Source organism: Physella acuta, unplaced genomic scaffold (assembly GCF_028476545.2).
Source record: "Physella acuta isolate Inbredline_101_S28 unplaced genomic scaffold, ASM2847654v3 ptg000642l, whole genome shotgun sequence".
Classification (NCBI taxonomy): Eukaryota; Metazoa; Mollusca; class Gastropoda; family Physidae; genus Physella; species Physella acuta.
Window position 1 is genome coordinate 304,707 of NW_026732161.1, and position 12,953 is coordinate 317,659.

Consider the following 12,953-nt stretch of genomic DNA (forward strand, 5'->3'; position numbering starts at 1 on the left):
CATTGTAGACGAAAAGATTTTAGGAATCATTGAAACAAATTGGAAATTGTTTGTGAACGATATGACATTAGCCTTCATTAGAACAAAAATGAATTTAACAATTAAATCCTGCTAAATTTGAAATAACATTAACAATAAAGATGACTAAAACAATGCTAAAATATAATTGGGTTGGTTTTACAAGCAGCTCGTATTTAGAAAAAAAAGATCAAATTTCAAATAAAAGCTGGAAAAAAACAATATTTTATCAAGTTGAAAATAAAAGCTAAAAAAATTGTTTCACGTTTATTTTTATTTCCAACCTCTTAGATTTTTAGTCTATCAGAAACCGCGCCTAATATTTAATATATATCAAAAAGTGCAATATGTCAGACCCATGTCTTATTTGCTACGTATACATGTTAACCTGTTTTCGAGGTTAAAAAATTGCGAAATCCTTAAATTAAATATAATTCTTCGCTAACATACTGTCGGTGTAAAAACATGCTTCACTGTCGTTTCTTGTAATTCTTTTCTGAAATAAAATAAAACGTGCTTGACTAAATCAAATATCAACATATCCGCAGATTTATTTACATTATATTTGCACGACTTTTCTTTGCTATGCGATGCGGTGATTTCTAAAAAGGGTTTTACTTACTCCTCCTTGTTGATGGGGGATCAGTTACTTCAGTTGTTGTTGTATCAGCTGCTGCAGTTGTTGTTGTATCAGCTGCTGCAGCTGTTGTTGTATCTGCTGCTGCAGTTGTTGTTGTATCTGCTGCTGCAGTTGTTGTATCAGCTGCTGCAGTTGTTGTTGTATCAGCTGCTGCAGTTGTTGTTGTATCTGCTGCTGCAGTTGTTGTTGTATCAGCTGCTGCAGTTGTTGTTGTATCTGCTGCTGCAGTTGTTGTTGTATCTGCTGCTGCAGTTGTTGTTGTATCTGCTGCTGCAGTTGTTGTATCAGCTGCTGCAGTTGTTGTTGTATCTGCTGCTGCAGTTGTTGTTGTATCAGCTGCTGCAGTTGTTGTTGTATCAGCTGCTGCAGTTGTTGTTGTATCTGCTGCTGCAGTTGTTGTTGTATCTGCTGCTGCAGTTGTTGTTGTATCTGCTGCTGCAGTTGTTGTTGTATCTGCTGCTGCGGTTGTTGTTGTTGTTTCTGCTGCTGCAGTTGTTGTTGTTGTTTCTGCTGCTGCAGTTGTTGTTGTTTCTGCTGCTGCGGTTGTTGTTGTTTCTGCTGCTGCAGTTGTTGTTGTATCAGCTGCTGCAGTTGTTGTTGTATCTGCTGCTGCAGTTGTTGTTGTTTCTGCTGCTGCAGTTGTTGTTGTTGTATCAGCTGCTGCAGCTGTTGTTGTATCTGCTGCTGCAGTTGTTGTTGTATCTGCTGCTGCAGCTGTTGTTGTATCTGCTGCTGCAGTTGTTGTTGTATCTGCTGCTGCAGTTGTTGTTGTTGTATCAGCTGCTGCAGTTGTTGTTGTATCTGCTGCTGCAGTTGTTGTTGTATCTGCTGCTGCAGCTGTTGTTGTATCTGCTGCTGCAGCTGTTGTTGTATCTGCTGCTGCAGTTGTTGTTGTATCTGCTGCTGCAGTTGTTGTTGTATCTGCTGCTGCAGTTGTTGTATCTGCTGCTGCAGTTGTTGTTGTATCTGCTGCTGCAGTTGTTGTATCAGTTGCTGCAGTTGTTGTTGAATCAGGCAGCTCAAGGTTGTCTCGGCGGTCATGGCTGTAGTCGTTGGACCATCAGTGGTAGTAGTTGCTGGAAGTTCTGGAGTTAAAGATTTTACTTTGATAATAGCAATATAGAGATATTTTGCGAATAACGACTACTTATATTTGTTATGATGCGTTTTTATGCCTGTAAATTGGTGCGAATGAATGTTGGTGCGGGTGTATAATGAACGAATGAAAATGTGACGCGCTTAAAAGAGAGTGCCGTAGACTGGAGAAAACGGTGTTGTCCTGGTAGGAAAACTAGATAGTTTGGACTCGGTATTAAATATGAGTTTGAAAATTATGAGTAGGTTGATGTTTTTGATCGAAGTAATTAAAAGTTGAGTAACAATATTAAATTTTGCTTTCAGAATGCATAACATTTGATTTTCGTAAACATTGCTACTGACCTGTTACACATATAGGGTAGAATGTATCCACTCAATTTGGTGTGTGGTCAAGCTGTAAAACATTGCATATGCACGTCTCATTTACATAGTCAACATTCACGCATAACACATTAATTTAATTATTAAAATCGTTTTTTGTATATTTCTTTTTACCTGCATCCCAGTTGGTATAATCCACACAGAGCGGCCAGTCCCATTGCCAAACTCCTTCCCCCTTGACAGTGTCAGAAAAACCGATCCAAACATCGCTTGGCTGTGACTTTATCAGATCTGTGTATACAAAAATAAAAACCTTCGCTTTAAATTGCATGAACAATTTGAACCAGAGCTTTAATTATTACTTAACTACAATGTTTTAGAATAAGAGGCACAGTGTGTAGCTTACACATACCTAAAGATGGTTAGACCTCAATTTATATCGAGATAAAAACATTTTCAATTGATTTTTAAAATATCTAAAGTTATATTAAAATCAATACATCAGTTTGTATGCTTTCTCAATGTATCTTGGCATCGTGTCAAGTGTGAAAATGAATCCGTTCGTTAAAATTATGTGAAATGCTAATCACGAATTTCCGCAAACTACTAATTGACGAGGGCAGAGGTATGAGGAATGAATCTGAATCACAGCTAGTGGGAAGACAGAATAATTTGCCATTCTTCTCTTAGTCACATACTTTAGCCAAACTAACTTGCTCTGCCGTGTGTTCTTTTTTGTTTTAATAAAATATACATATTTACTGAAAATTTCAATAAAGTACTTTTATGATTCATATAAATTAATTTTCTGAACTATTTTCATCCGTAGTATTTTTTTAAAATGTATTATTATTCAGAAAACAAATTGGTTTAATTTTTTTTATTATGTTAGATAAAGGTAAATTCCACTGAGCTAAGTTGACTGTTAATATTTTCAAGACATATATAACAAAAAAAGTATCAGTAAATGAGCCATATTATGTTTTAAACCCATCTTCATTGTATGCAAGATGTATTAACTGATGTTTTGTCTTGAATCGTAATAAAACTAGTAACATTTTTTAACAAAATAGAATAATTAAAATCTAAAAAATAAAGTATTTTCTCAATTTTTAAACATAGATTTGAGTGTAATATCCTGATATAAAGTATTGTTCAACCTGATCTTCAATGTTAGTGATTATTCCCACCCTTGGGTCGCTATCGCTTAAGGCTTCATTCCGAGAACTCGAATTTCCTTCAAAGTAATAGCAGAAAGCCGTATTGGGTCGTAGTACCCAACCTTCTCCACAATCTGCAAAGGTATGATAACGGCCATATATAATTCATACAAACATTCGTCATACAATCTCCCAACTTACTTTTGTTGTGAACTCAGGGATATAAGAAAAAGTAAAATATATTGTTACCTTGTGCATGTGCTATGCCCAAGAGCATTAAAGCTGCTGCAAAAAGCTTCATTTTGCTAACTAACTGCTTGTTTTTTTCTGTAAATTAAGTTATGACATAAAATTAATATCGTACTACGTTATGTTAACAATTTCTAAGAACCATCTATCTTACTGGGATATTATTTTCATTCCTGTATACATCCTAGATTATATATATATATATATATATATATATATATATATATATATATATATATATATATATATATATATATATATATAATCGCCACATATTTAATTCGTTTGATACCAAAACTGATGTATTGCTTTTAATAGGTTAGTTGTATGCGGGGCTATTTATTGGCATTCTCGGTTTACTTGCTTTTATTCTAAATTATATTTTTCCTCTTTTTTTTTATCCTTGTAGTTTATTTAGTACAATTGTTTCATTGCTGACAAAAGTAATATTTTTGGTGGTCCGTATCTTCATCTGTAACGAATATTCATCTATCAATAACGTTGCTCTTTTAAACGATTTTGACGCCTCCTTCTCCCCATTACTTTTCGTCATCAAACAAAAAATAACCTCCCTCCCATTCCCCCCCCCCCCCCAAAAAAAATGACGCCACACATTAGCCTTCAAATTTTGGCACTCTTAAAGCATAGCATAATAAAATTATGTTGAAGGAAAGTTAATTACGTAATTTTTTAATGTGCCAAATCCTAATATATAAATCCCCACGTTCGCACATCTCTCTCTCTCTCTCTTTCTCTGTCCGCAAAAAATTTTCGCCGGACATCACGTCAGAATCGGCAGCGATATATCGAGAACTTTTTACGGACTTTTGTTGAAAAAAATATGTTAGATGTTTTAAATGTATAACCACAAAATTATTTAAAGAAGAAAAATAAAAAATAAAGGCGTATTCGAATATAGAGAAACAGTATTATTTATGCAACCGGAAAAGCATTAATATATGTGAAAAAGAACGCATAAAACGTCACTATTGCTTATACATTAACTAATGACGTCATCTGCCGTGTTTAGAATGAAAATAAATGAACTATTTCATTCAAATTTGATTTAGATCTACGTACACTATGAAATATATACAATACAATTTTTCCGGCCTAAACTCATAAAATTTATTTTATGTATTTGGATTCTAGATCTAGAGATTCTAAATCTAGACTAAATCTAAATCAAAATCTACGCAATAACTAGATCTAGACGTAGACGCTAAGATCTAGATTTAGACTCTAACTTCTCTAAAATCAATTCCAAAAATAAATTTCTATATTAGGACTAAACTATTTCAAGACTTATTTATTTTATACAAAATCTTTGTTATGAACTGGCTAATTTGGGATAAAAAAAAAGTAATTTGAAAGAATATGCATATTTGCGTAAGTTAAGATTTTAAAATACGTCTTTCATTCTCCGTATTTTATAAGGTGCCTAAATAGCGGAGATGTTAGTGTACATTAAACCACGCAGGTGGTGCGGGTTCGAGACACAGCAAGTCAACTTGGTTGATGTATTCTTTTTTATTATGCTCGGGCTAAACTTAAAAAAAAAATTCTTTTAGGAATCTAGATCTAGATTGTCGGGTGTCCGATAGGGCACTTCCCGGCGCCGCAGGCGCTTCAAATTTGGCATGATCTTGCCTTGGTGCGACAGAACACGGGGGCCGGTTGGCCGAAAAGTCTACGATGTGGGGGTCAAAACTGACCTCGCCTGACCGGTACCTTATATGAGCTATAAATCGCAAAAAAAATGTCCACCGAGGAACCTCTTCATAACTCTTGAGGTCGTAGACCGACCTTCGGGCGAATTAATTAAGCATTCAAATTCTCAATGTTTTCGAAAGCCTAAGCGAAGCTGGGCAGCATGCCTAGTATATATATATTGGTACTTTTAGGTACTGCCAGAAATGTAGAACATTTTTTCCGAAAATAAAAAAAAAATTACACAACAGGGAAAACTGTAAAATGTATTAACTGATTACACGGTAATCCAAATAACAATATTTTTTCACAATGTTCACAAATAAACACAACCTGAAAGTATATATCGAGTATAGTTATTAAATCTATTTAATCATCATATCGTCACAAAATGACTGACCGCCCTCCACCTTCAGGGTGCGACTTCATTTATGTGGAACCCATTACACAATGAATACAAACATTAATTTCTTCCTGTTCTGCAACTGGAAGATCTGTTTAATGCTTTTTTAAAGAAAATCTTCTATATATGCGTATAAAAAGCAATGTTTTTTGTTTGTTTGTCTTTATGCATTAATATACCTTTAATCCTATCTACTTTCGTCTCTTTTTCCAATGGGAGTAATTTTATATTTTTTTGGCGTAGTAAGAGTAGTTGCATTCATAATTACATAATTCATAATCAACTAACTATTTTTATCCACCAAATTTTTTTTTAAAAATGATGTTCTGACTTTTATTCACACTGCATCGGGCATATTAAAATATTCAAAAAATACTTTAGAAACAAGCCAACTTTCATAAAGTAGGGAATTTAAAAATGTTATATTAAATTTAAATGTATAGAAAAATATCTGTATTGATTGATGAATAAAAAATGATTTTTAGTTAATCAATGTTTTTATTTTTATTTTTAGCCAATAAGCGATTCTGAGATAAAAATAAATAAACTAATAAATTCTTTTTGGCTTCAGATATCCACAACTAAAACGACATCACACATATTTTTGTCCGTTAAAAAAAAATTCAGTTTTTTTCTAAAATATCGCCTAGCTTGAACAATGCAGGAATAACAAATGGATAAATCAATAAATGTCATTTTAAAAAACAATGAATTACGCATATGTGTGTGAATTGGTTACACCCCCCTCTGGGGGATAATACACTATTGATTCAGTCAGGGCAGGGTAAATTACGCCATTTATTTCTAACAAATTCATAACCTTGTTTAACCGATTTCAATGCATGAATAAATCTTCAAATAAATTAAAGATTTAAGGCCATAAATACTTCAGTAGAATCTCTTTTTTTTGTTAGTATTTTTATAGGTTTTTTTTCGTTTTTACCTAATTAGATATAGTAAATTCAAATTATTCACGATCTTTCAAGCTTATTCAAACAAAAATACATAATAGTTTTGAAATCTTATAGAAAGATCAAACAGCTTTATCCGACAGTCAGTTTAGCTTGATAATGCATATCATTTTTGAATCTGCTAATGTTTCGAAATTAAAATTCCTGATGTTGTATAAATAAAAATAATTTTATATTGAATATTTCTCTAAATTCTATTTTCATCAATTTATACATTTTTCTACATACATTCATTTTGAATATGTTACTGTATTTTTATACCTATTTGTAATGACTAACACAATTACTAAAGTAATAATTAAATATGGAGCAAGGGCGATGGAAGATGAATTTCATTTAAAATGTAAATGCAAATACATTATGTGTCTTTATAAAAAGCTCCTTTCTTCCATGTCTACTTTTTACTTAACTATTAAACATGTAATATAAGACTTATCGAAGTCAACTGATAAACTTGATTCAAGACGGCGCAGGCGCTGTTTTAAAAACTGTCGTATCAATCCAAAAATATATCTTTATTTTCTATTGATTTATACCAACGCGATATTTAAACTCAATAAAACATTGTCTACATCGAGAGCAACGGTCGATGTGTGGATTGCGACATCCATTGATAACAAGCATCCACGTAAACAACTGTAATGTAGAGTTGTACGCTGAACAACAAACTTATTGTTATGCTATTTGGAGCTATTATTGTTTTTTTAATTATTTCAAAAAAGACGTCTTGTTTTAAAAGTCACATGAAATAAGTTTTGAATTAAGAGACGAGTTTGTTTTGCGTGTTTTCATTTAATCATGAAAAAAATATTTTGCATGATTATACAAGATATTAACTTATAATTGCTTTGTTAAATGTATCGTATTTTTTGTGGCATTTAATGACCCTTTTCCTCCAAACCGAAACCAAAACCGAATCTCCCCCTCAACTGTAAAGAAAAAATGTCATCGAAAACGGATTTTTATCAAGAATCGGCATTTTTACAAGATTTAGCGTTAATCTACACGTAGTTACTACTAAACATAGTCGTGGTCATACCCCTAAGATCAAACCTAAGATCAAACTTGATAAAGGTCGCATTCAGATTTTCATTCATTCGGGGGGGGGGGGGGCAATGTTGGGGTAGGGGGGGCAGAGCGAGTGTGTTATACTCTACCCGCGAGGTTTAGAGAATCACAGGTGACTCATTAAAATATTATCAAAATTTTAGAGCAAAACCCAGGGCAAAATTGTTTTGATATCACCCAAAATAGAAAGTAAAACGTTTTCCCCTATGATAAAAGTTATTTATGCTTATTGTCAAGCCCCCCCCCCCACCATACTTAGAATTGTGTAGGAGGAAAAGATACGCATTTAATAGAGGAAGGTGGTTACTTTTTACAAGCTTTTATTTAACTCACTTCATCTGTCTGTCGTCAGTCTGTCTAGACCGAAACGCCGGAGTGAAAATTCGGAAACTTCTACTTGACCGATACGATTCACACTTGGCACGTGGGTCAAAACATGAAGACAATGCAATCTGAAATTAAATTTGACTTAATTGGATGCCTAATTAATTTTTTTATGAATTAATTAAAATTTGGACCGAATTAGTAGGCATGTCTAGCCAACCACACCACACGCGTCATCACGTTCAATAGCTGCGTCATCACGTTACGTTCAATAGCTGCGCCATCACGTTCAGTAGGCGCGTAATGGTTGGTTTTTAGTCATGTAACTCTATTGTAAATAAAACATGTAAAGTACTGAAAAAAAAATTCATAAAAAACGTTTTAATAACAAGCTTTTATGTAATAATGCACTAAAAAGTAGAAAATAAATTATAGACTACTATTTAAATAACTATAAAGAAAAGCGTGGGTCACTTAAGATATCCATTTCTAAGTTGTTTTTCTTTTCTTCTCCTCCATCCACACATATTGATTTAAGTCCCACACATACACCCACGTAGAGAGATGTCTCATAGTGCTACATGGTAAACAACGAACGTATTCATATTGTCATTAATGTTTGTTTGATTGCTACAACAAAGACGTCTTGTAATAAAACTTCTTGAAATTACAACTTTCCCCATAAAACTGGTCTATTTTGAATATTTTTCTGTTTAGTCATGTGGAAATTTGTTTTGTTTGACGGTACAAAATGACACTCATCGTGAGTGCAGTTGGGGGCGGGGGGGTTCCCACGCGCTGTCTGCGTGTTGCAACACACTAAGCTATCGACTGCCCACGTAGTAGCAGACGACCATATTGGTAAACGTTGAAATGTTGATACCCAACCATGTCTAAATTCTTTCTGTTTATTGCCAAGATTTTTTCAAATAAATTACTGAACCTTCGGAAAATCTTTATGTAAAACAACACTTTAAGTGTATGCTTAGTATAACGTTTTATCATTATTTTCTTAACACCAAAATCTTCTCTTTGTTGCATGAAATGAGAGACAAAAAAAGTGAATACGTAAATTGATTGTTGGTGTATCTTTTACTGAAATTACAGGGTAGTAGCCCACCAAACTAGACACTTTTCTAGCTATATTCATCTTCAAGTGAAATGATTTAATGAAACCTGTTTTTCTCAACATTCATAGCTTTGCTAGTCTACTGCATTGCCTGGTTTTAATACATTCAGACGGCCTCATCCTAGGAAGTCTAAAGCTTGATCAGTGTCTAATAGTTCGGATATCCTCAATAATTCCACCTAAGGTAACCTATTTTATAACTATTCCAACTTTGAAACACACTAACAAGGAGATGAAAATTTTGATAGAAAACATGTAGCTGCATTACTTAAACTCTGGAACTTTCTAAACAAGCCTCCTCTTTACTCTCAAACTACAATCAACTGCATGTATTTGACGTATTATATGGGAAATCAGTAGATTCTCTTATATTGTTGTCCGTTGTGTTAGTTTGTTTTAATATCAACTGGATTAATTTTTTTTGCCCATATGTTTGCATTATTAGTCTTAGCCTCTGCTATGCCATTCTACCACTTTCAAAACACTAGCAACGGAAACAAGTTTCAGAACAATTTTCATGATAATCTTTTCCTGCCCAAGACATAATGGGTCATATGAAGTAGAGTTCATATGTTGTTGTTTTTTACAAACTTGCCATAGAGGGTGGTATTGTTGTCTGCACTATGAACCGGTTATCCTAACATCAATCTGGTACCCATTAGAGCTGGGTGGACGTATTACAGATTCGGACCCGAGCCAGGGAATCAAACTCGAGATATTTGAGGGTAGCAGTCGTAAGCTCTAACATTCGACCACGCAGAAACATATAATACATAGCTTATATAGATTTGTGATTTGATTTTAAAATCAGCAAACATTTTTAAAATAAATCTCTTTGTACAATCGATGTAGTAAGGAGGGGTAATAAAATTTAATGTTATATGTCATGTTGGGTAATAGATTCAGTCGGTTTTGTAACATGTAGTTGGAGCTTATGTGTTGGGGAAAAATGGTGTGTGTAGTGTGTGTAGGAGTTGCATGTGTAGTAGTGTGTGTAGGTGTAGTGTGTGTAGAATTAGTATGTGTAGGAGTAGTGTGTGTAGGAGTAGTGTTTGTAGGAGTGTGTGTAGTAGTAGTGTTTATAGGAGTAGTGTGTGTAGGAGTAGTGTGTAGGAGTAGTGTTAAGGAGTAGTGTTTGTAGTAGTTTGTGTAGGAGTAGTGTGTAGGAGTAGTCTGTGTAGGAGTAGTGTTTGTAGGAGTAGAGTGTGTAGTAGTGTTTGTAGGAGTAGTGTGTAAGAGTATTGTTTGTAGTAGTGTGTAGGAGTAGTGTGTAGGAGTAGCGTTCATAGTAGTAGTGTGTATAGAAGTAGTGTGTAGGAGTAGTGTGTGTAGGAGTATTGTTTAGGAGTGGTGTTTGTAGTAGTTTGTGCAGGAGTAGTGTTTGTAGGAGAAGTGTGTGTAGGAGTAGTGCGTATGAGTGTGTGTAGTAGTAGTGTTTGTAGTAGTAGTGTTTGTAGGAGTAGTGTGTGTAGGAGTAGTGTTTGTAGTAGTGTGTAGTAGTAGTGTTTGTAGTAGTAGTGGGTATAGAAGTAGTAAGTAGGAGTAGTGTGTGTAGGAGTGTGTGTAGTAGTATGTGTGTGGTAGTGTTTGTAGTAGTGTGTGTAGGAGTCGTGTGTATAGGAGTAGTGTGTAGGGGAGTAGTACAGGTGCAGTGTGTGTTTTATTTGAGAACTTTATTCGAATCAACCGATCCCGATGCGTTTAGGTAACAGCTGTGTGGAGAGGCGGGGCCTGATAAATGTGCAACATCCGGCTCTTCATTACTAATCCCCCAGGCCTTGCTCCCTTAATTCCTTGGCTAAAATATCCTATAAATCATACCTTGGAGCCATTTTTAAAATCTATTTCTAGTGTAATTCAATAGTGTATGTAGGCGAAGTGTGTAAGAGACCTATTTGATGAGTGTGCACTGTGTGTAGTTTTCTTAAATTGTCGTTGGCTTAGATTCAGGGGTCTCCAAACTTTTCAGTCCGAGGGCCGCATTAACTATCAAATTTCAGTTCGGGGGCCAGTTAGTTCCAGGCATGTCTTTGATTTTTTTGAGCAAAGTTCCTCAGCCATCATCAACAACGTGTTTTCCGTGGACAAAAAGATCTCCGCGGGCCGGATGAGAGGACATCGCGGGCCGCATCCGGCCCGCGGGCCGTAGTTTGGAGACCCCTGGCTTAGATCATAGGTAGGCCTACACACAGGATAAAAGAAATGTTTTTATTGCTTTGAAATATGTCGCAGTCTAAGGATTACAAATCGTTCACCATTGTAAACTAAATATGATCGTGATATGGATGTAGTTAGGACAACACAGTAGGACCTGCAGGTGTTGAAGTATTTTTAATCAGGATTTGAGTAGTGATATATAAATTTTGGCTAGATTTGGATTTTTTCACTTTCTTGTATATACGAAGTATAGAGAAAGTCTTGTAATCGTGCAAAAAAAAACATCGAGATTTTTGCAAATCTCGACGTTTTACACTTCCCTGAGTCGGAATAACATAATTTTGCAATCTTGTTCGCATGTCTGTATATGTGTATGTGTGTGTGTGTGTGTGTCTGTGTGTGTGTCTGTGTGTCTGTAAACACGATAACTTGGGTACCGTTACAGCAAGGTTGATGAAATTTTTTAAAAAGTGTTATACCAAAATCTTAGATCCGTACCAACTTTTGAGCGATTTCCGATAACCGGAAGTGGCACTTTTTCTACTTTGAATTTTTCAAAAGCCTATAACTTGAGGACTTTTTAAGATAGATAAATAAGATTTCACATGTATGTTAAATATTTAATTGTCTGCCTTCTGTCAAATTTTGAGTAATTTCTGTTTACTGGAAGTAGTAATTTTCGCTATTTCCGTTTCTCAAAAACGCATTATAAGGTACTAATAATATTCCGCACTATTATGCACATTTTATTTGGCGTTCACTTAGTGTGCAATTCTTTTTTCTACGAGATTTTATTCTATTTTAAAAAGTTTAAGTATTTAAAATGGATTTAAAATCATGTTTCTATCCCGAGTTGCCATCCCCTGTTGTTTCATATAAGAATATTCGAGAAAGTTTAGGACAGATCACTCCCGGTTCATTTAAATGTAGAAAATCCATAGCTACCCTTTTATATTATGTGCGCTTTGTCGGCATGATATAAATATCAATCAATCTTCTTTCTACAGTTTATACTTTGTATCTATATTTATTCACGATGGCTCCCGAGAACTTTCCGCTACACCACTGATACCTAAACGGTCATTGGGGTGTGTTCTACCTCGGTGTTACGGAAGGTGATTAACGTACACTCTTGGCTTTTAGCATAGGGCGTCTGGGCGGTAGTGTGGACAACCTCGCGCCCAAACAACTAAGATCCAAGAAATAGAGTTCATTGCAATAAATCAGTTTTAGAAAAGAAGGTAACGTGTCTTAAACACATGAATGGCAACACATCTATAAAATCCTCTTAAAAGCATGCATTGTTCTTTTCGTCTAGACCGCAGCAACGCGGTGACTGGTACGCTAATTAAGAAATAGTTTTAAAGTAATGTAATGAGTCGTCTACCCACAAAAGCAAAAGAACATTTAAACAGTTTTTTTTTTACACTATGTGGTAAATAAGGGTATATAGCCCCTTCGAACTGCTAGCAGACTTTACAATGTACTAAGCCTATAGGCAGTAGGCTGCCAATTTCTATCTTAACCGTGTAGCAGTACTATTTACAATAGAGGAACTTACACTGAATGGGAAATTGACAGTGTTTAGGTTAGGTTCGCCTGTCACAATTTTTGGGATATATGCCGAAGAAAAGAGCTGTCTAAGTATCTCTACAATGGTCTACTATCTGCAACGGTCCCCGGATGTATCCATGTTTCTTTGTGT

The 12,953-nt window shown here is 34.8% G+C and overlaps 1 protein-coding gene across 1 annotated transcript; it reads right to left on the bottom strand.

Moving 5' to 3' along the window:
- Nucleotides 1-664: 664 nt before the first annotated feature.
- Nucleotides 665-3,538, bottom strand: LOC131948403 (putative uncharacterized protein DDB_G0271606). The gene is made up of 4 exons (XM_059310010.1): nucleotides 3,487-3,538; nucleotides 2,252-2,368; nucleotides 1,259-1,743; nucleotides 665-1,141 (listed from the first exon to the last, which is right to left on the bottom strand). The coding sequence occupies exons 1-4, from the start codon at nucleotides 3,536-3,538 to the stop codon at nucleotides 665-667; spliced, it is 1,131 nt and encodes a 376-aa protein (XP_059165993.1).
- Nucleotides 3,539-12,953: the final 9,415 nt, after the last annotated feature.

What these genes read in the sequence shown, in the direction of transcription:
- LOC131948403 (XM_059310010.1), bottom strand. Translation starts at nt 3,538, where the DNA reads ATGAAGCTTTTTGCAGCAGCTTTAATGCTCTTGGGCATAGCACATGCA. An exon ending in GGGCATAGCACATGCACAAG is followed by an intron (nt 2,369 to 3,486) that starts GTAACAATATAT and finishes TTGTATACACAG; the next exon opens with ATCTGATAAAGTCACAGCCA. An exon ending in TTATACCAACTGGGATGCAG is followed by an intron (nt 1,744 to 2,251) that starts GTAAAAAGAAAT and finishes CTTTAACTCCAG; the next exon opens with AACTTCCAGCAACTACTACC.